Raw genomic sequence first — 22,732 nt, 5'->3', positions numbered from 1 at the left:
ACAACTGTGTGGCAGTTCGTTTAAAAAGGTTATGCAAGTTCAACGGTTAGTTCTATGCAGAGAAACAGTCACGGAGGGTTTATGTACTCTCTCCAGCAAGAACATCACGAGTCTCCAGACACAAATCTCAGTTCACGTCAAGTTACTTACGTGCCAACCTGCTTGAGCGAATGAATTAAAATTCTGTCAACTTCCTCCATCGCTGCAAGAAACTGGCAGCTTCGTGATAGCTCTCTTTTGAAACGACAAGCTCCAGCACTACTGCCGAAATGGAATTCATATGGTTATTCGGCAAAAATACTTATAAAGCATCAACTGCACTCCAAATTAGCTTACTAGTTGCTAACTATGTGGTGCAGGGTGGCTAGCTTCTGGCGACCAGAGCTTTCCAAACGCCAGAGTAACCAGCCGATGGAAATAGCAAAAAGAATGTGCTAGCGACTCAAAATCAACGTTCGTCTCATTGTTGTGAGTATAAAGTCTTGGGTTATTGTTTATCCGTGAGATATTTTTCATCACATTGCTTGCAGCCTAGCATCTGTCCCGGTCCTATGTTTAACATTCGAAGAATGTCTAAAATTCTGCATCTCAAAGTAGGCAGGAAGTCATATGCGAGCAGCACAATGTCGCACTGCCTTGTGGGACTTTTGGTTTCAACCATCTACTACAGCAGGAGATAAATGAATGCAAGCGGAGTAATGAAACTACATTCCCAAGCTGCATTTCGAAATAAGGTCGCATGACCACGCTCAGACACGTGCGTAATGCGCAGAACAGGCGGAGTTCTGTTGGTGCGTAAAATCCATCAGTTTGAAATCTGGCAACTTCGGTTCGGTCCGTGTTCTTTGCTGGTGTTAACATCCTTTTTAGTTGTAGTTTTTAGAAAAAAAAACATTTACATTTTCAAACGAATTAATAATTATTTGAGGAAAAAACGTATTCAAAACATAAATACAATTTCAATTGGCTAACTCAAATTTTTGGCCTTAATCAGGGGCATCTTTATTAGAGATTTTACATTTTGATTTAGATGCGCCAAAATTATCTCTGCTGACAAATACGTTTCCAGGTTTCAATTATCCACCACAAACTTCAACTTTAATCTTTTACGCACACTGAAGTCGTTGACCCCCATAGCCCTTCATATTGTTATGTAAATTTGTCTTATCCTTCTGGCCAAGGGAAAATGCTTCTTTAGCATGAGAAAAACCTTTATCTGTCAATCTCAAATTGGCGCACTAGCACTGAATAATGGGTAGGAGGATGGACTTGATGAATGGATCTGATAGATGCGGATAGATGGCCATTACTAGTAACAAGTTAAAGATTTTTAGGTAGCACAGTGTGAGAGTGTGAAACTATGAATTCCCATTTACTCACACTCTAGAGCCTAAAGTGACTCTGCTATCTATTGTAGAAGCTGGAAATGTTTAACTTAATCTCTCCTCATCTTTCCCAAATTATAGAGGCATCGCTTCAGTTCAATTTTGTTGAAGGTCTTCTTGAGACAGCCGGTAAAGAAACCTTGAAATATGACTGGCACATCTGCTGATCAGTTGAGTGATCTGCTTTGTCTCCAGTCAGGACAATGGATGAAGTTGTCAGGTAATATCATGTCATTCAGCGTATATCACATTCATGCATACGAATGTAGGCCCCTACATGTCAAAAAAACTAACACAGGCCATATGAATTCAACAGCAAATACACTGCTATGAAGAAACATTGGCAGTTAAAATGTGTGCTATGATTGCAACAGACCAGAGTGTGCTTCAGGCCAAGCACCCTTCCCCCCTAACAAAAAACCTCAAGGACCACACTTTGAGATACTCTCAAAATAGAGCCATCTGCCAGGAGTGTGCCACTGTGTGTGGTCAGTCACTTAGTGAGCTGCTCAATGTACATGACATAGGCCTACTATAGCAAGTAAAAGCAGCCTAATGGCCACATTATGTGTTGTTTAGAAAGCAGAGTATGGTTGTGTTTGTGGTCAGCGGGGCCAACAATGGTCTCAGTATGTTGTCCCTCCCTGTGTGCTTAAGTGGATTCCTACTTGCAGACACTCACGAGTGCATCCAGAAAGTAGCCTGTTTTCAGCTGGCAATATAGGAGTGACTTGTGTGACATCACAAGAAATTTGAGCCACGCTCCCTTTTCACTGCCTTTTCCTCCACATGTTCACCCCCCTATCTGCCTTCTCTCACTCCCTCCCTCTCTCTCTCTCTCTCTCTTTCTCTTTCTTTAGATCTGTAGTACTTTTCTCTATTTGCTCTAATTCTAGTTTGGCTTCAGCATAACCAACACAATCTTTTTCCAAAGCAAGCCTATAACAGCAACTGAATTGGTGCTGGGAGGAAGAGACTTTCTCTATTCACAGCAAAGGTAAGAGCCATACATTTCTTCTCAGTCAAGAGCTCGCAGCCACATGGGCCATAAAAAGACACTCTTTTAGACAGGAAGGCTATAGCTGAGGAAACGGCCACCTTCAGGGCGAGAAGGAACCTTCCTGTCCGGCTAAAGTTAGTCAACATTTTTGTGTGAATGCTTGTGTGTGGGGTTTTGTTTTTTAGATTTTAAATTCAATTTTGGTTTTCACTTTTGCTTTAATTCCTTTGGGTGGGAGGGAAGAACTGAGTTTGCGCAGAGCAGCTATGCAAACTACCAAGCGATAAGATCTAAGAAAGTAATGTTTTAAAAAGTGTGCAGTTTAAGAGTGGATGGCTAAATACCAGTTTTATGTGCATATTCGGTTATGATCATAATTTGGTGTCTTTTGACAATAGCTAAATTTCGTTGTGTTTTAAAAGTATGGTTGATGCATGCTTTCTGGGTGTAATGACATTTATGAGTAATTGGATATGAGGCAAATTGTTTTGTATCGTTCTTGACATCATAAATTGTGTTTGCTGTTAGTGGCACTCCGTACCTTTAAGTGAGTAAAAAGAAAAGGGCGGCTGTGGAATTGTCAGTACTCTCTCTGTCACACACTCTTTCTTTAAGTGCTGAGCTACTCTGAAAAGTATGTTGGAGCCCCAGAGGGTATAGCTTCAAGCGTAACTTTAAACGTTTAAAGTGAGAAGGTTATATAATATTTGACCATGAGGTGTTGTCAAATTAGGAAGCTGTATGTACAGTATAGTTCAACAAATATTGTTTTTCCCATTTGTCTCACTGAATATGCTGAAAGTGTAGGATTACCTTTATGTCCAACCCACTAAGTCAAAACACTTTTTTATGTCTTATGTAACATGCAAAATATACACTCATACATTGGACGGAAAATAGGTCAAGATAAAATGTATTGCTTTTTGGTACAGTTGGTTCTACTCTGAGAGGGGACATGCGTTACGTGCTGTACTGCAAAACTAGCTGCCCCATTACTGGCTATTTCTGTGTGCAGACTATTCTAAATGCAGAAAGTTTTTTTTTTTTTCACTGCAGTATTACTGCCCAAATTACCTTCCATGCAACACCAACACTAATAGTCTCATTGCAATTAGTGAGTGAACACATTGTGTGTTTTTTTCTGCTTTGAACTGTCAGTAAGGCTAGCAACAAATAAAGAGGTGGTGAAGTGAACCCCTCATCCTCCCACCCCAAAGCTTTGTGACTCCCGTGTGGCACTCTACGTCATTCGGTTGGACTGGACTATTCTCATGGAACCGCTCATGGAAATTTTCAAATTGCTCTCCCCTTATTTTTTACAAGTACCCGTAGATAGGGAACACAACGTCTGGAGTTGAACCACATGCAACAACAACAAAAAAAGCAATAGTAAGACTGGCAACAAATTCTTCTGCCGAATCCAAAACATTGGAAAAACAACTGCCTCCAAGACACATACAAGACATGGGCCACACATTCTTCTGATACAACCAAAACAGCACATACATTCTTCTTCTACATTCTATACGTACATCCAAAACATAGGACACGACCTCCAGTCATGCCACTTTTCACAGTCCCCTGAGTCTGGTAGTAAAAGCACATTGTAGAGTAGAGTATCATTTATTGATCCCGAGGGAAATTATTGTTCAGTACTTTCTGTACTGATGATGCTGATGTGTTGAACCTGAGGCACAGAGTCACACACACCTGATTGTTTTGCAGCATTGGAGAGTCCACAGTCTTCAGAGGCCTGCATGCATACCCATGCATATCCTGCCATTATATATAGCATCTCCCTGCGTGTTTATGGCTACAAATGTGCTCAGCACGTTATGTACGATGAGGAAACGAATCGTCCATGAAGTCGTTACTTACTACTGCTACTGGGCCCTTCGCTATGCCAATTGCATGCAGCACGACCTTTGCCACGGTTTTAACGTCCCTTGTGGATTTCAGCCGAGAGCATATTTTCCACTGGTCCAAAAGCATGTAACCATCTTAAATAAATAGACATCACGGAGTCGAGTGAGGGGGGGAGTTTATTTTAGAGCACTTGCTATACAAAGAGGTGTATATTAAGCCCACAAATGAGAGAGGTGGGTGTTTTGGTCATGGGATGGTGGTGGTAGGTAGTGGTGGTGGTGGGGAATGGGGTGTGTGAATTGTCATCCAGTCCCTTGTGAATTTTGTAGGAAAGCAAGTGTAGGCTTGTCTCCCGTGTGTCTAATATATCCAGACTCAGCATTTGTGTCCTCCTGCAGCGACCCAGACCATGAATCATGAAGGTGTCACAGTCTTGATAATTTGCGGTTTACCCTCTGTGAGAATGAAAGAAATCTTTTGTAAAGCCAGAGTTTGATCAGAGGGATATGAGGGTATATTCAGGTTTTGTGAGCTGCTGAGGCACACACACACAGGGGCGAAGAATGGCCCACTGCTGGAATCATGGCTAGGAGACTTGCCAAAGATGAGCAATTGCTTTGATAGATGTGAACAGATGACCATTTCCCCAGATGAAGACTGTAACTAGTTGAGCTTTTCGTTTTTGGCAGCAACGCGTTAATGTGAGAGTTTGAAATCAGAAACGTGTATTTGCTCACACCTCTGTTGGCTTTGGCTTGATACTCAACGTACAAACAATTCAGAGGGGTAGTGATGGCACAAAGACAAACTGATATCAGGTGTCTTTCTTTGGACAGGAAGGAGTTAAGAATGGATGACGGCAGACCCCCCCCCCCCCCCCCCTCCCCACCCCTCTTTCCAAAATGTTTAAACAGAGTGCTAAGAGGGTTAAGCAAATAGTTCATTGACTGCTTTCATATACACCCACGCACTGTACAAAGGGTTGACTCCAGACAGTGCATCCCAGGAGGGCGCAAGGGAATAGGACATCACTGTGTAGCCTGGCTGGGGATCAGTTCAAACACACACTCTTCACTGTGGGGTAAGTCGTCTTGGGTCGCTCACGTGCAGTAGTGACATTTGTTGGCTTATTAAGTAAGATGTGTTGGTGTCAAGAGACAAGAAACGTGTCTTTAAAAAGAACGAATGGTATGTGTCGTGTCCTGAACCGGTGGAATTCTTTCACATGAGAAAGTGTGGCATTTTGCATCTGTGGTGTTTGATGTACAGCTGTCAAGTGTGTTTGGGTAATTTCTGGGGAGAGTGTCACAAATCCACATAGCAGGCCTTGGCTGTATTGAACTTGCGGACACCATTGGCTAGACGTTTAAAATCTGTGTGTGGAGTTGTAGTCAATTTTATATTCCATATGTGACTTGTCATCTCACTAGACAGGTCCTGTTTTGTGCAGTGTCCACTGTTAAAATGTGTCTATTTGAGTCATTTCTGGGAATTGGCACATTATATATTAATTATGGTCCAGCATACTCTTGGAATAGTCAATAGACATTTTAAAACTTTCACCAGTGAAAACACGGCTACTTTTTCCTGTGTGTATTTTCAGAACAGAACGTTTGGAAGACGGTGGTTACAGTTGAAGTGACATGAAATATTGCTCTCTTGGTTTTGCATTCCCAGACTAGCTGATGATATGTTATGAAAAAACAACACCAACCCTTACAATTAAATCGGACAAAGAATATCTACCACACGAAATCTCTTGTTTTATTGACCAAAGTGATCTTTACTTGCTAAACAAAATATAAGACTGTTGGACTATTTCTGTTTTGCTCACGTTTTGGTAAACAAATCCTTTGACTACTTTATCCTATCTTGGTCTAGATTGGGATTGATATTCTTGTCACTGTAAGGTCACGTCGGTAATGCTGAAATCTGCAGCGAGCAGGGGGAGTTACAGCTGGTAACTCATGGACGGCATCCAAGCTCTTTTGAGCCACGTATCCATCCCCCAAGTAAAAATACTGCACTGGAAAAATACTGGAGCGCTGGAGATGCATTGATAGTTCACATCCAGGGCAGCCTGCCTTGTTGTAGTCGGTGTACTATGTGCACAGACAGACAGACAGACAGAGAGACAGACAGAGAGAGAGAGAGACAGAGAGAGCGCGAAAGAGAGAGAGCGAGAGAGAGAATGATATTTACCAGACTGTACAAATCAAAACAATAACCTCATACTTTCCTTGCATTCTGTATATAATGAGCCTAAATAGATTCACGTCTCTTTCAGTTGGATAGGCAAGGTGTCTTGCAGTGGGAATATTCTCTGATGAAATGTGATGAACTGTGTCTTTTTTACTATGTACGTAGAAAGCAGCCTTGACCAGATTGTTTGATGCACAGTTACAAAATGTGTTTAATTTGTTACCAATGCCTAGTAAGTCATGAGTTTGTGTGAGTTTGCCAAGTCCTGTGAGCGTCACATTGGAACACATTCTGCCTCTTGGATACTGTGGTGGTTGCATCACACTGTCAGTCCTTTGGCTTGGAAAACTCCTTTCAACCTGATACATTTTCAACGTATCAGTGAAAGGAACAACCAAAGTTCACGGAACCAGCTCTGCTCTTCCCATTCCAATTAAAGCAAAGCACGTCGTACATGTGCACGTTTCACCATGCCTGTCTCTAATAGAGAGCGTTCGTTCACACCCCATGTGTCTTTCTCGTCATTTGGGAACGGCAGATGCCATGCCATGACACCAGGACACCAGTCAGCTCGGTCACATATGTTAGTCTGCCCAACCCATATGATTGATAGGCCCTCAAGGGAAGGGAAAGCCAGGGAGAGGAGAGAGAGAGAGAGAGAGAGAGAGAGAGAGAGAGAGAGAGAGAGAGAGAGAGGAGAGAGAGAGAGAGAGAGAGAGAGAGAGAGAGAGAGAGAGAGAGAGAGAGAGAGAGAGAGAGAGAGAGAGAGAGAGAGAGAGAGAGAGAGAGGAAGTGGAAACCAATCTCCCTTTTCCTCAGAGCATCACATGGTACAGGCCTGTGGGAAGCAGACACATGTCACTCGGCGTAATCCAATGGCCAACATCTTGACGGGTCTCATGGCTATAGTCCACATAAACGCAACCTTAAAGACTGGCTACAGTGAGGATAGTGGAAGTTTTCCAAATTTTTAACACCGTCTGTCAGGGCTTTACATTACGGGGCAGTCGTGGCTCAGTGGTTAGAGCACTGGGTTGGCAACCCAAGGGTTCCCGGTTCAATGCCCGACCGAACCACGGCTGGTGCCCTTGAGCAAGGCACCTAACCCCCACACTGCTCCCCGGGCGCCGCTCAGCAGGCAGCCCACTGCTACGGACTAGTGTGCGTACTTCAAGGTGATTCACTAGTCCAAATGGGATAAAGTGCAGAGAAAGAATTTCCCCTAGGGGAACAAAAATTGGCTCCAATCCAAATTGGCTCCAATTGGCTTCAATTATTATTATTATTAACACCAGCCAGCCGACCGAATGCTGGTGAAATTTGAGTTTGGCTGGTAGAAAAGACCATTTTACTTGCCACTTTGACCCATTAGGAGTGTGAGTTTGGCTAGTAAGATGAACATCTATTAGCCATTTTGGCTGGTGATGAAAAAAGTTCATTTAGAGCCCTGACATCTTTCCCACATATACAGTGAAATGCAGATACAGATGTAGCGGTGAGGTGTTACCATTGTACTTTCAAAACCTGAGCCATCTTTTATTTTTATTTCACAGAATTTATCAGAGGGAGGAAGCTGCAGAGAAACAACACTCCTAGCGTATCAAGACACCTGTGCCTTTCCCAAGAACTATGGAACTGCAGAAGCTAGCGAACGGTCACCACCATGACTTTGTCCCTTTGGAAGATGGGTATGTTTACTCTTTCACTGACACCTCCCTATGTGGGCCCATCCAAAATGCCAAAAGTAACAACTAAAATATTCTCAGATATTATGAGTTGTAGAATGTAACAACTGAAATGTTCTTGATATTATAAGTTATACTATAAATCAAATAGAGTCTAAAAGACGAAAACAAAATGCTCTAAATTGATATCTTTAACTGTTATATGTAGTTTAGAGTATTCATTTTTTAGACTGTATTTGATTTCTGACAATGCTTGAATAAATTTGTAAAATGTGCTCCAACTGCAAGTCTATGTTCAGTAAGAATGGTTGGAAGTTCACGCGTTACTGTTCACACGTTACTGTATACCTGCCTAGCCTTGAGCCTAAGTCATCAATTGTATTTGATCCGTGATTGTGGCATAGTGCTGTTTGAGGTACCATGCAAGTGCACTTCCTTCTTTTAAGCGTTGTGTGCTTATTGCATGTTCTGTCAATATTGGTATTGCATTGTTTGCTTTGTAAGGTTGAATAACCGATATCATCATCAAATTGATTACCACTGCTCTTTCAATTATTGCAGCTCTGTATTTGTCCTACACATCTTGAGTCTTGACTCTGTGTCCTTTTCTTTGTCGAAGGAATGATACTGAAAATGAAGAGTTCCTACCCCATAAGAGTGATAGCCAAAAGAAAATCCAGTGGACAGATGTAAGTATCTTTGGCAATGTAATTTTGAATATCAGCATTAAGGTTTTTTTGTTTTTCTGATGTCATTAACTCCTCAACAGTATGGTCAAACAGTTGTTTGTCACCTGCAAATGCAACAGGAAAACCACTCAAGTTCTACACTATCCAAATGAAAACTGGCATGATGTTTGTTTCCTTTTAGTTTGAAGGCAAGACCTCTTTTGGGATGTCTGTGTTCAACCTCAGCAATGCCATCATGGGCAGTGGGATTCTGGGACTGTCGTACGCCATGTCCAACACCGGCATTGTTATGTTTGTGTGAGTAACACAATAAGTCACTTCTGGAGAGCATGCTATTTATCTGTAAATACTAATAATAATATATGACGCATTAAAAAAGTAATTTGAAAACTGTAATGCATTACTATTTGCTGTAATGCAGTAATGTAAGGCATTACAGGGTAAAATTCTGTAATATTTACTTACCGTAGTTACTTAAGTTACATAGCAACTTAAGTTGCAATGCATTGTACTGTAACCTGGATTTTAATGATGTTCACTGTGGTGGGTCAGAAAGAAGCTATTCCTGAACCTGGTAGTTTTCAGTCTGCATTCTGCCAAAACAGCTCCTGGACGGGAGGTGAAGAAGTCCAGTGTAAATCCATATTCAGGCCTACAGTTGTTTTGGCGATAGTAACTAACATACTGCAGAAGTAGTGTAATGCCTTACATTTTAAATATAGTAATATTGTAATGTAAGGGATTATTTTGAAAAGACAGGAGCATGTAATCAGTAATGTATTACAGTTTTTTGAGTAACTTGCCCAACACTGCATGTAACACAATGCAATATTGTATGAATGAAACAATGAGCAAAAGTAGCCTATGGTGGCACACAGCACCATGCTTTACTCGGAGGTACTGGGAAGTCGTGAATTATCTGTCTGTCTGTCTGGGGGTATACTGCCATCCATTGTGCGACTTTGCGGTGTTCTTGGCACCCGCAAAAACTGGCAACACACGCAGAATTCATGACCGGTAGCCAAAAGTCATGGTTGGTTGCGAGAGGGGTCTTGACCGAACATTGTGTCTGCGGAACAAACTGGATGGAAGCGGGTCTGTGTATTATGGAGCTCTCCACATGGTCCCCCAAATCGTATTACACTACTTAAATATAGAACTGAGCTGACACATGAAGTATGGGCCTGCCTGAGAACAAGGTGTGTGTATGGGGTGACTGGCTGGTGGGCAGGGCTGGGAAGGGGAAATGGAGAGGGGGGTGGGGATGGGTGGAAGAACTCCAACGCACGTGCATCACACACCGCTTACTCTGGGCCCCCTCCTCGTGCTGCATGTGTCAAGGTAGCAGGCAGATAAAATGTTTGCTAACACTTCGCAGCGCTGTGCTGTGCTGTGCATTGAGACGCAGGTGTGAACATGTGCGAGATACAGAGTTGAGTCTCGGTGGCACATGATGGGTGATGATGGGAACTGTCCAAAAATGCAGGACGTCTGGAAAACTGTCAGACATCGTCAACATTTCATGCGGCGCACAAATGTGTGTCTGTCTTTGTGTCTGTGTGTGTGTGTCAGAGAAAGTAGGCAAGAGTGATAACTGTGTGAAAAGAGAAGACCAAAACATACGTTAGACCAAATTGGAATTGGGCACCTTCCTTCTGCTCTATAGACTACATTTCATGCTGAACACAACTGTGTGTCTGTCTGTGTGTTGCCGTGTTTGTGTTTGTCAGAGAATGTAGCCAGGGTTGATAAATGTGTGAAATAAGTGGGAAAAGACATATTGGGACTTTACACTTTTTTGCACCACAGACCCTAGCGCACTACTGGGCCTTAGTATGACAGAGTCTGATGTGGTGCCATTGGCCACCCACCCACATGTTAAAATGTGCTCTTTTTTCTACTCCTGTCTTCTCCTCCACAGGATCTTGCTGACCTGCATCGCTCTCCTGTCATCCTACTCTGTTCACCTGCTTCTTAAAAGTGCTGGAGTTGTGGGTGAGGATTTTACAGTCCCAATCACAGAAACTACTGTAGTCTTCACTGTTGATGTTTAGTGTGTTAACATCCAAGGTACCTTTTAGTTATGTGAACACAAAAAGTAACTCAAACAAGCACTGGACGTCCCCAGATAGCTTGATCATGGTCTCAAAAGACCTAATGGTTGACTAACATTTTAAATCAGTAGCATTGTAGTGCGGTAGTGTAGTAGTGTTGTCCATTTAACAACAAACCACTCACTTCGACGTGCTATAACAAAGTGCAGTGTCATGATCTGTAATACATTGTCTTCACAATTTAGTAGTTCAGTGTAGTAGCTGAACCATTACCTTCTCTTTAGAAAAACAAGGATGAGAGATATGACGTCTAAGTCTTGATTGTGAATAATTATTTCCCAGGTATCCGTGCCTATGAGCAGCTGGGAATGCGTGCGTTTGGACACCCGGGGAAGATGTTGGCTGCCATGGTGATCACCATGCATAACATCGGGGGTGAGCCTCACGTCCATCCGAAAGTCACATGCATCAGCTGTCTTGTTTTCGCTGTCAGGGTTCACATTGGTATTCTTCACAAACAAACAACTGCAGCACTCTAGTATCTATCTATGCCAAGTGGGAGGGCAGGGCATCCGGCACAAAGTCCTGACCTCACCTCACATGCCCATAATGCATTGCATCATATGTCCAGCATATGGCCAGCACATGGTTGTAAAGTTTGTTGATTTGGCAGCAATCGTGTAACTGACAGTAGCCCGTGCTCCGGACGAAGGAAAACAAATAATGGCCGCCATCTTGTAACAGTTGTACCAGTGGCATGTTATTCCAGCAGGACAGGGGCTAATGTTGTCTCTGGCATGTACTTGAAAACCGCATGGACACACTTGAAAACCGCATGGACACACACTCTCTCTCCTCACAATCATGTGGAAACATTGCTTCAGTTACATAATACACCCTTGGCCTATAAAAGAAATATTTAATTGTTTGGCGCACGTTTTTTGCTGCAATGTTTTTTTCCTGTGGAACACAAGAAGGCTGGTATCTGCTACCTAACCACTTCTAATTGTGGGTGTGTGAATGGGTTTGCTCTTTCTTTTTTATATATGCAGTGTTAAAATACCCGTGTTGATTTAACTCTTGAAGAGTTTAAATGGACTCAATTCAAATAACATTTGGTCTCACTCAAAAATATTCTTTATTTTATTCTGGTCTGTGTAGCAGTTTCAGCGTTAATTCTACTCACAAGTGTATAAATATTAAGAGTTGTAGAGTTAAGTAATGTAGAGTGAATTTCCTCTCTGCTGTGTTGTAAATACTCTCTCTGAAATATTGACAACCCATTTTTTTTTTTACTTTGTGGTATTTTTCACTGTTTTACGAGAGTCTTTTTCTGTGTCTACTCAGCTATGTCCAGTTACCTCTTCATCGTGAAGTCTGAGCTGCCCTTGGTCATCCAAACCTTTCTGGGAAAGCATACCAACACGGGGTAAGCAGTGTCATTCCATTTCTGTGCTGTCTAGGGTTATCCAGGTTCACATCCACCCCCCCACACCCCACACCCCTCCTCCTCCTCACCACAGTGTAGAGAAAACAAGATATTTGTGCACCTACAGACCAACGTTCCTTGGGGAGAAGGAACTAACTATAACTATAAAGCATATTCTAACATACCATTGTTTGGGACAACACACAGTATTTGTTGTTCTATGACTTCCTCTGTCCAAAGACAATCGTAGTGCGGTTGGGTTTGTGCAGGGGTCGCAGGGTCTAGTTGGGCTGTGACTATTTCCAGGACAGTTCGTCAGGGGTCACTACTCCCTCCTCACGGGTCATTAAGGTGATCAGTGTGACCTGAGCTGATCTTAGTGTGTGTTGAGTATCAAATAAATTGTTGTCTTAGAAGTCAAAACTTGGTTTAACACCTCGTACAATCAAGCTACTACTAAATAGCAAAGCTAAAGTAAATGTTACGACCCATATAGCCTACATAATATCTTGACAACTGCCTGTTTTCCTATACATCCACATTCTACACAAGGAAGGTAGTCAGGCTAGCTGCACCCACTGTCATTCTACTGGAAATTTCTATGCACAATCACAGAGTGCAGACCTAAAGATAAACTTTATTTTAAATCGTATGATAAGGAAACTGTTTTTCATCCATTTCAATATATTGCGCTGCTAAAAACACCAACTTAAAAAAATAAACCCAAAGAGGAAACTTGTCTGCTCAAAATTATAAAATAAGCTTGCTGTATGCTGGGTATAAAAGACTCGGCCTTGGGTATCAGTAACGGTAAACCATTTGTAAACTAGTTTGCATATTGTAAATATTCACCGAAGGACTCTTATTTTGTAAATGCCTCTCCGCAGGGAATGGTTCCTGAATGGCAACAACCTCATCATCATTGTCAGCATCTGCATCATTCTGCCTTTGGCTCTTATGAGACAGTTGGGTACGTTGGTTAGTAAAAGGATACTGTAAACACTGCCTGTGACTCACTGCTTTGGGCATTGTTAAGATGCGCAAGGAAAGCTTTGTGTGTGTGCGTGTGCGTGTGTGCGCGTGCATGCGTGCGCGTGTGTGTGTTTGTGGAGAGAGTGGTATGTGCGTGTGTTTGTGTGTGTGTGTGTGTGTGTGTGTGTGTGTGTGTGTGTGTGTGTGTGTGTGTGTGTGTATGTGTGTGTGTGTGTGTGTGTGCGTGCGTGCGTGCGTGTTTTAGTAATGTGTGTCTTCATGTGCATGTGTGTGTGTGTGTGTATGCTTGAGGAATGTATGTGTGTGTGAGGAGAGCTGTGTGTGTGCGTGCGTGCACTTGTGTGTGTGTTTTTATAATTGTGCTATAAATAGCCGGTGTGTGTATTTTGCAGGGTACCTTGGCTACACCAGCGGTTTCTCTCTGAGCTGTATGGTGTTCTTCCTCTGCTCGGTAGGTGCTCTTCATTAAAACCAATCACTCCAAAAAGCTTTACTTTAATGATGCCGTTGCTACAGTTCACAGAGTGCATTTCAATTCATTTTGTGCAATTAATAAACTTTCTCTGCTTCCTGGGTTCCTTCCAGGTTAAGCACAAAGCCAGTCAAGCCAGTAGAACTGACAGCTCTAATAATTTGGATGTTGAGGCAGGAGCATGCTTGCTGTGCTACCTTTATGAAGCAAGTGCACATCCTTGCTGTGCCACCTTACGCACGCATTTGTGTCCCTTGCGTTCAAGTGAAATACTGAACACAATTTTATAAGTGATTTTAAAGGGGCTTTATGTAGGATTAAAAGTTTAATTAATCACTGTCCCGAGTCAGCCGATGCTTATTTGAGTCATTAGTAAGTGAACGATGACTCTCGCGACCACTATCACGGTCGGCTGTCAGAGAACCCCAAATCTAACTTTAGACAGAGAGGTCCGCTACGAGTGTCGGAGGTGTGCTACGAGTGTGGGAAACACTTCTCATACGAAAAATCGCTTTACATACCGTATTCAGATTTGTATCAACTGCTAGCATTCTGTGTTGAAAAACATTCTCACAGCGAGCTTATTTAAACAGCATTTTTACATGAGACTGGCATTCCACGGGCACCGCGCAAACTACGTCATCCTACATTGCGCCCCTTTAAATATGCTCGGCAAGGCATACATGCCCAAAATGTGCACGCCACAGGCACGTGTTTTCTGCAGCAAGCATATTTTAGTCTTATTGTAACTCACGGACTGCCATTGACTAATGTTCCACAGATGATTATTAAAGAATGGAAAGAGGGGCAAATAACTGCTCCCTGACGACAGAGGAGAGTGGGATCTGTGCTTTGGTACGGGTGGTGTTTACACTGAGTTAATATAAAGTCAGCAGTAAAAAGGGAAACTAAGGTCAATCAAAATTTGCTTCCACAGTCTCTCTAGTAGTTTTTCTTATCATTAATATCATTATCATTTTGTCAGTACACTCAACAAACAGATACGTGTTGCTCTAGTCAGGATGACAGCCTTATATCACCATCTTATTGAAATGCTTTCATGTTTTCACGTTCCAAACAGTTTGTAGAATGCTAAATGTCAACAACATTTGGCACAAACACAACAGCGCGTTTAATATTTGACTTGTATGGCCATGGGCCAAGTAGCCCCCCAGGAGCCCTGCTATCAGACACGTGTGGAGTGCAGTGCAGCTCAGGCTTAGGAAGCTCAGGGGCCAACCACATGCGGCTCGGATCTCTCAAATTTCACAGCTTGGCATACAGTAGCCAACCCAGCCAATCTGTAATATCTGGTAGTCTACTCTGTCGCCATAATGTTGTGAATACTGGCTCTATTTGTTGACCCCGGTGCACTTCCTGTGTGTGATGGTTTGCCTGATTGAGATATGAAGTGTCTTCCAGAGGTGTCATGTAGAAGGAGAAGTAAAAAAGAAAAGTAAAAGCCCTGTCACGGTTTCCTTCCAGCACAGATGACTTCACTGAGCAAGTCAGCTATCACTGTGTAGACAAGTGTACCTGTCTTGCGATCATCTGATTCGAGCTGGTTGGATTAGATTTGTGGGAGGGTATTTACTTCTCAGTGGTTTACACTATGTGAGGCCACACAAGTGTTCTACGTCATGAATTAACTTTTTTTTATCATGATACCGCTTTCTCAGGTCATCTACAAGAAGTTCAACATCCCTTGTCCCTTCGAGTCATTTGACAACAGCACATCCCACATCAACATTACGCATGAAGAAGATGAATGTGTGGCCAAGTTCATCACGATTAACCAGCAGGTGAGGGACATGCTCTGTAGTCCTGTACTACCCTACGGTTGATAAGGTACAGATGGTTCATGAGGAGTTTCTTCTGGAATGCATGTGATGTGTGACGAAAGGTTCTTAGCTGCAGTCCTATAGCCATGGTCTTTAGGAGGCCAAGAGAATGAATGGAGTTCAATCGAATGGAGACCGGACTTGATCCCAGTTTGTTGCGTTGGTGACACATGGTTTCATTTATCTTGGTTACCGTACCTACCATATTGAAACTTTTTGGTAGCACTGTATCAAAACAAAGAAGCTTTTAAAATAATAGATACACTGGATAACGTGTTTTGCAATGCTGCTGGGCAAAGATGTGGACACATGGGCACAAGTCATTTGGGCAATTGTGTTATTCATGAAAGGCTCATTTATGTTAAACCAAAACATCTTTATCAGGTGAAGGTAGATCAACACCAGGAAACCTTTGATGATCAGTCCATCTGACATATTAAGAACCAATCATGTTCTAAAAATATAAAAAAAATATAGCAACCAATCCTTTTCTTGCCCAGCAACATTGCTTAAATAGTTGCTCCGTGGTTTCATCATCTTTACAATGGAAGATTCAACAGGGTAGAAAAAAATCAATACAAAAATTACACTGACATGAGGTCCTTAATAAGGTCCTGTCACCACATAAGGTTGGATGTTATTTATAGTTTTTTTTTTTTTTGGACAGGCTATTTATTGTGGCACGAGATACAGTTTCTGCATCTAAGTTGTCAAGCTTGTTACTAGGCACATGCGCCCTCTGATATTGCAGTCTTAGGTCATCCTCACATAATCTACAGGACAGTCCTCTGGAGTCTCTCTGTCTGTGTGTATCTTGTTACCTAACTATGACAGATATATAGTTTTATATCACAGGACCTGTGTAAATCAGCCTTTTTAAGTAGGTGTAATTGTGTCATTTCATGTGGCATTCTTACCGGATATTATTCACAGTTGTGGGGATATGAAATTACAACAGTGATAAATCGTAATAATTTTCCACCTTTTGTGTTTCTGTGTTTAGACCGCCTACACCGTTCCCATCCTGGCCTTTGCCTTTGTATGTCACCCCGAGGTCCTTCCCATCTACACGGAGCTGCGCAAGTATGTACTCTATAAACAGTAGCGCACAGCATAAATAGTATGGGACTCTGTGCCATACATCATGTTAGGCTGTACACTGAGTACATACAAACATAGTGCATGTCTTGCCGCACACAACAGACAGTGCCCTTTTCAAGAACTCCGTAAGGCTTTTCATAGAGAGCTTGGTGTTTTTCCATCCCCCAAACATTGCACAATTTGAAAGCCGTCTGCTTAATAGACATGTGAATCAAGCAGCGACTGCTCTTATTGGTGGGATTTCCTCTCCATTGGGAAGTGATGTGGAATTGTCCTTCTTGAGGATAATTTGATGAAAACTGAAATGTTTTCCATGATATACTTTTCTCTATTGTATACCCCCTTTTTAACGTTTTTTTCTTTTGTTTTTGTTCTTTTTGTTGTTTCTTTTGTGGTCTCCTTTAGTCCCACCAAAAGACGCATGCAGTCTGTCGCAAATGTGTCCATTTTGGGCATGTTTGTCATGTACCTTTTCACTGCAATCTTTGGCTACCTCACCTTCTATGGTAAGAAGAAGATCACTGGCGCAGTCAACATTCTGCTCTGTTGTCATGAGGGTCTGAAGTAGCCTGGTTTTACATCCCCTCTTACTGGTTTCATTTGTACATAGGGGCTGGAACTGAGTCATGGGTGAATTCACTTGAATGAGAAGAACTCACCCTATTTTATCCAATCGCTAACATTTGTTCATTTGTTCATTTGTTCATTGACGAACGATTATTGGTGGGAGAGGTGAACACAATTGATTCTCTGAAATCTTCGAAATGTGTAAAAAAAAAAAAAAAAGACCAACTCCCCCCAGAACTCCAGACTCAAGTTCCAGACTTCCAGACCCTCTGTGTGAGTAAAATTAGTATGAAGGGATGTGAAAACTAGGCTAGGTCTGAAGAGGCATTTGTGCTGAAATGACATTCAGGTCTTCATCCCTTTCTGCTTTTTTTGTACATAATTCACACCCATGTGAATTTATCTGTCCCTTGTACTTTGAGCTGTTTGTTTTTACATCGGTGCGCAGAGTATCCGTTTTTGATGTTGTTGTTTTTTTTCCTTCTGTGAAACCGACTAACAGTGAACACGGAGGCTGAGCTCCTTCACACGTACAGCAAGGTGGACCCTCTGGATATGCTCATCCTGTGTGTGCGCTTGGCTGTCCTAGTGGCTGTCACCCTCACAGTGCCTGTTGTGCTGTTCCCGGTAAGGGTATAACTGGAATAAAGGGTGCATTCCAATATGAAGACTTCCGTCCTCCACTTGTGCTTGTGGCCTCACATGTTGCTGACGCCCTCCTATGTGTAGAAAACGTTCTTCCTCTAAAAATAAAAAGTTTCCCCGCTGTCAGCCTTGCCACAACAATTTTTGGGGGACTGTTCGTCATTCATCATCCAAATTGCAAATGAGGAAATGACATTAGAATTGTGCTTTTTCAAGATATTGAATACATTTTCTGCTGTCTGTGACATCATCACAAGGTCACAAGCAGGCAAGTGAGCAAGGAAGGACAGAAGTCCGCAGGTTGGAATGCACCCAAAGTATTGCTATTTAGCACTATTCGGAGAACATATGGTCATTTTTTTGAAATTTTAGTCCCATTCAAAATTGTACTGTTAAATTCAACTCAAAAACTAAATCAACAGAAATTCTATAAGTCCAAGTTCAACACTCAAATAGTTGAATTACCTATAAAATGATTGGGAGCAAATATTCATGATAGTGTTTAATTAACACTACATGTTTTTTACAATGTTCGAAAGATTTGGGCTAGTTTGATATCTAGTGAAATACCGTATTTGCCTGAATTTCAAGACAACCCTGAATGTAAGACAACACCCCTTTTTTGTCCGTGTGTTGGGGTCAATACTGTGATGTTAGTTATAGTGATTGATTCACAGCATTGCACGCTATGTCATAAAATCAGTGAACATTTTGTAAATGGTCACTATTTCGAGTTACATTATCAAACCAGTCATGCTCCTAACATTTCGAATGAAAATCAGCTACAAAAAATGAATGGTCACAGCAATTCTGAAGAATGTGAAAAAAAAAGATTGTGGCCCTTGTATGGTGAAGTGTGCTTTGTTTGATCTTGCCAGTAGAGCAAGAGACGCCACAAGTGCGTCACCCTGCATTCTTGCGGGTGCTCATGATGAGACCTGTGTGTGTGTGTGTGTGTGTGTGTGTGTGTGTGTGTGTGTGTGTGTGTGTGTGTGTCTGTGTCTGTGTGTCTGTGTGTGTGTGTCTGTCTGTCTGTCTGTCTGTCTGTCTGTCTGTCTGTCTGTCTGTCTGTCTGTCTGTCTGTCTGTATCTGCGTATGTGCACGTTTTCAGATCCGCAGGGCTCTGCTGCAACTGCTCTTCCCAGAGAAGCCCTTCCACTGGGCGCGTCATATTGCCATTGCCGTTTGCCTGCTCATCGTGGTCAACGTTCTGGTTATCTTGGTGCCAAACATCCGTGACATCTTCGGAATTATCGGTAGGACTGGGTTGTGTTGTGTCACATGTGGGGACGTGTATGAGGTGCGTGGTTGTGTATTTGTGTGTGTGTGTGTGTGTGTGTGTAGGTGTATGCACATTTGTGTGTGTGTGTCAGTGTGTATCTTTGTGCGCATGTGTGGGGGGTGTGTGTGCGTCATTGACTGAGGCAGCCCAATAAGTTTTATTGTCACGCTGAGCCCTTTTCCATCCGCGCTCATTGTAAAAATTTGTCCTTGCTTTTCACCTTGAACAGGAGCAACATCTGCGCCCAGCCTAATCTTCATTCTGCCTAGCCTGTTCTACATTCGTATCGTTCCTAAAGAACAGGAACCCATGAACTCTAAACCAAAGATTCAGGTAAGATTTTGAAACTTGAGCAGTATTATTTTACAGAACTCCCCTTCGAAAGACATACATTTCAAAATCAGTAGTCGCCGGTAAAAAATTGAGAAATGTTTCTTATCTTTTCATTTTATCCAACCCGCACACCTTCTCACCTTGTCGATTCTTTGTCCTCCACCTCAGGCGGCCATCTTCTGTTCTCTGGGCTTCGTTTTCATGACGATGAGTTTGACCTTCATCATCCTTGACTGGATCACAGGGGAGAAGAGGGCTGGCGGTGGACACTAGCGCCCCCCGCCTGTGCAGAAGAGGTCTTGGCGCCTGTCCCAGGGCCACCCATGTGGCCTCCGTCGCGGGCCCCCCCGACTCGACTCGGCTAAGGTCAGCTAATAGAGAGACGAGCGAGCGAGCCGCGGCGCCAGCCACATTTGGACAGGCCCGACCCCCCGATCCCTCCCTCTGATCAAGTCTTTACTTCCCTTACGTTGCGGTCAGACCCTGGTTCCCGCCGCCTTTGAATACTTAAGAACGAACGAATGCCTAATGTCTGTTGAGTGTGACCTCTCGTGGTAGTCAATGATAGTCGCAGAGGAAGAGGAAGTGAGGTCAGAGTGTCCCCGTGGCCAACCGTTATTGGGGAGACGTCACAATTGTTTCGGAGAAGATGACCATTTAGTTGAACATGAGATGTGAATCATTACTTTGAAAAAAAAACACACAAATATGAAATGAATATTGGCAGTGGCCTATGCCTTGGAGAGGCACAACAAAATGGTTCCTGACACAGGGGGTGCCAGAACAGGAGAAGTTTGGGGGGAAAAACAGGAGAAAAGAGAGAAAAGTAAAAAAAATAAATGTGGAAAGGCTAAATTTATCCCTTGAGGTAGGACCTGGAATTTCCAAATGCTGTGCTCTTTTTCTCGTGTCAGCGCTGCCAAAACCAAACTGCTTTTCTCCTGCTTGTTTGTTTTCGCTTGTCCCATGGAAGCCAGGACCTGACACAGTGGTGCAATAAGATGTGGGAGTAGACAAGTAAACATCTCAAATACCTGTTGTTTTTTTGTTTTGTTTTGTTTTCATTTTTTTATTTGGTCATGATTTTTAAAAGGCTCTTAAAGCTGTATTAATGGTGTACGGTCTGAGGTGAGTTTTCAAACACAATTTCCTCTGGTTCTGTCTTGTCTTTAGGTGTTGCCAATGTCAGCATCTGTCATAAGATGGGGGTTGTCAGCATGTGAGAGAATTCACGAGCAGTTGTTCTCAAACATGTTTCTGTATGCGTTTTTTGTATTTGGCCTCAAATATATTGCACCCTTTCCCAAAATCTATCAAAGATCTGATCATGTAAGTTGCCAGCTGGGGGAGAAGTATAAAAAACACCAACACTACTGTGAAAATAAGGTGCTGGAGAAGATTTTAATTATCCATAATTTATTTATGTTCATCAGCAGACCAGTCAAAACTGAGGAAACATTTTTGTGCTTCTTTATAAAATGTTTTTAATGAGAGACAATGGAGGTATGTATATTTTTACATTTTCTGAAAAAAAAAATCAATGAAATGTATTACCAAAGAGCTAGACACTAGTTGCCTTGCCAAATGATATGTCACCTTTGAACTTAAGTGGTCCATGACGGTGATAAAATGCTTTGATCGATATTTGTTGGCAATACAATGCGATAAAAGATTTGTGAGGGCTTTTTGTTCCGAAGAGGTTGATGGTCAAGGGCTTTGCAAGAGCAATATTCTTCATTTTTACTTTACTTGAAACCCTCCATCATAAGACTGACACAAACCTCTTATAAATATACTTTAAATCTTTCATCAGAATAGTGAGTTATCGTTACATGAACAAGAGATAAATAGCAGGTTTTACCTACAATGTCTTATTTAAATGTTTTAGTTAAACTGCACATTGGAGACTGGTCAAACACAATTTCAAACTTCTGTGCTAAGCCTGTCTGTGCTAAGTCTGTTACATATGATTTTTGACAAGGAAATAGACTTGACTTGACTTACATTACATATTTAGCTGTGCCAGTTCCTCAGTACCTGGTTGTGTGACGTGGTTACCCTGCTGCTTAGTCATAGCTATTGAAGTCATGAAATGGTTAATTGCCACCTCAGCATTAACATGTAGTTTTCACGCCAGTCAGGGCTGTCATTTGATTGAGACTTTTATTTCACAGGACACCGGACTTTCATGACTGTGCTACTGAACGTTTTGGGCCCTATAAACGATTACAAATAGGTATCCTCCCCCTCCTCTGGTAATAGTAACAGTGTCCTAAAATGGCCTTTGGACTTGGACTTGTCCTGAATTTGCCCCTAGCAAGGGCACAGCGATAAAACATATGTGCTGCACGTGCTTATGTCAGTTTTATGACTGAGGGTTTCAGTAAGATGTTCAATTATTTTTGTTTTTGTTGTTTATTCATCTGGTTTTGTACAGTTTTTTGAAAATTACTTTGCATGTTTACCTCAAGGCTTGTATGTATGTATACTACGCCAAGTAAAGATACAATCAATCACCGGTACAAAATTGACACTTTGGAAAAATGAGAGGACCATCCATTCATTATATATTTTTTTCTGTCATATAGACTTATGATCTGACGTTGAGTTGGCTGTTGACACATGTGAGCATTTTGGTTACTCCAACCAGTGTAAATCAGAGGGGATGTGGCTTTTGTATTATATCAACCTTTACTATTACTGTGTAAGTCAGACTTCTGTGCTTACGGCATCAGGATATTTTCCCTATCTCAATGCCCAGTGTTCTAGCTTTGCTAGGACGTGAAACGCCCAGTGATTGGATACTCTTTGGTGAACTCCGCAGAGTATCCAATCACTGGGCGTTTCACGTCCTAGCCAGGCTAGAACACTGGGCGTTGAGAAAGAGCCATAATGTGTGTCCTTATGTGAATGCCTCCACATGTTGTCATATGAGACGATTGGCCGAGACTCAACTATGAGAGAAGCTGATCTGCCCGCTCCCCCTCGACCAATCAGAGGGGAGAGCTATCGGTGCTGCAGGTCTCTGGGAGTACAAGACTCAGTCTGTATCATTTCTGAAGAGACTCAATTTTGTTTCAATAAAGGTGATTGGTCATCAAATGTTCCCTTTTGTGTGAGTGGTGGTCTTTCTTCTCTTTCCAGGAAAGCCTGGCAGGGTTTTGTGGATGGAGGCGTTGTGCCCTCT

At 42.3% G+C, this 22,732-nt stretch overlaps 2 protein-coding genes across 5 annotated transcripts in view; one reads left to right on the top strand and one right to left on the bottom strand.

The window, feature by feature from the left end:
• Positions 1 to 616, bottom strand: part of ccdc22 (coiled-coil domain containing 22) — a 29,643-nt gene extending 29,027 nt beyond the window's left edge. For both annotated transcript variants that reach the window (XM_063208777.1, XM_063208778.1), the window contains exon 1: positions 151 to 616. In XM_063208777.1, the coding sequence (XP_063064847.1) occupies positions 151 to 200 (50 nt within the window). In that variant the 5' untranslated portion in view covers positions 201 to 616. The remainder of the gene's footprint in view (positions 1 to 150) is intronic.
• Positions 617 to 2,190: 1,574 nt separating this feature from the next.
• Positions 2,191 to 22,651, top strand: slc38a5b (solute carrier family 38 member 5b). Of its 3 annotated transcripts, none has more exons than XM_063208775.1 (16): positions 2,191 to 2,382; positions 8,007 to 8,141; positions 8,758 to 8,827; positions 9,009 to 9,124; positions 10,749 to 10,822; positions 11,224 to 11,316; positions 12,229 to 12,310; positions 13,198 to 13,280; positions 13,696 to 13,754; positions 15,455 to 15,577; positions 16,620 to 16,699; positions 17,123 to 17,223; positions 17,787 to 17,911; positions 19,042 to 19,186; positions 19,442 to 19,545; positions 19,714 to 22,651. In XM_063208775.1, exons 2-16 carry the CDS (start codon positions 8,083 to 8,085, stop codon positions 19,816 to 19,818), a joined length of 1,419 nt encoding a protein of 472 aa, XP_063064845.1. In that variant the 5' UTR covers positions 2,191 to 2,382; positions 8,007 to 8,082; the 3' UTR covers positions 19,819 to 22,651. The 3 variants fall into 3 exon arrangements, with proteins under 3 accessions (XP_063064845.1, XP_063064846.1, XP_063064844.1); XM_063208776.1 differs by lacking the exon at positions 2,191 to 2,382 and adding an exon at positions 2,421 to 2,519; XM_063208774.1 differs by lacking the exon at positions 2,191 to 2,382 and adding an exon at positions 5,175 to 5,332.
• The last annotated feature ends 81 nt before the right edge of the window (positions 22,652 to 22,732 follow it).

The sequence above is a fragment of the Engraulis encrasicolus genome, chromosome 10 (genome assembly GCF_034702125.1).
Source record: "Engraulis encrasicolus isolate BLACKSEA-1 chromosome 10, IST_EnEncr_1.0, whole genome shotgun sequence".
NCBI lineage: Eukaryota > Metazoa > Chordata > Actinopteri > Clupeiformes > Engraulidae > Engraulis > Engraulis encrasicolus.
This window is presented reverse-complemented; position numbering and strand designations above follow the sequence as displayed.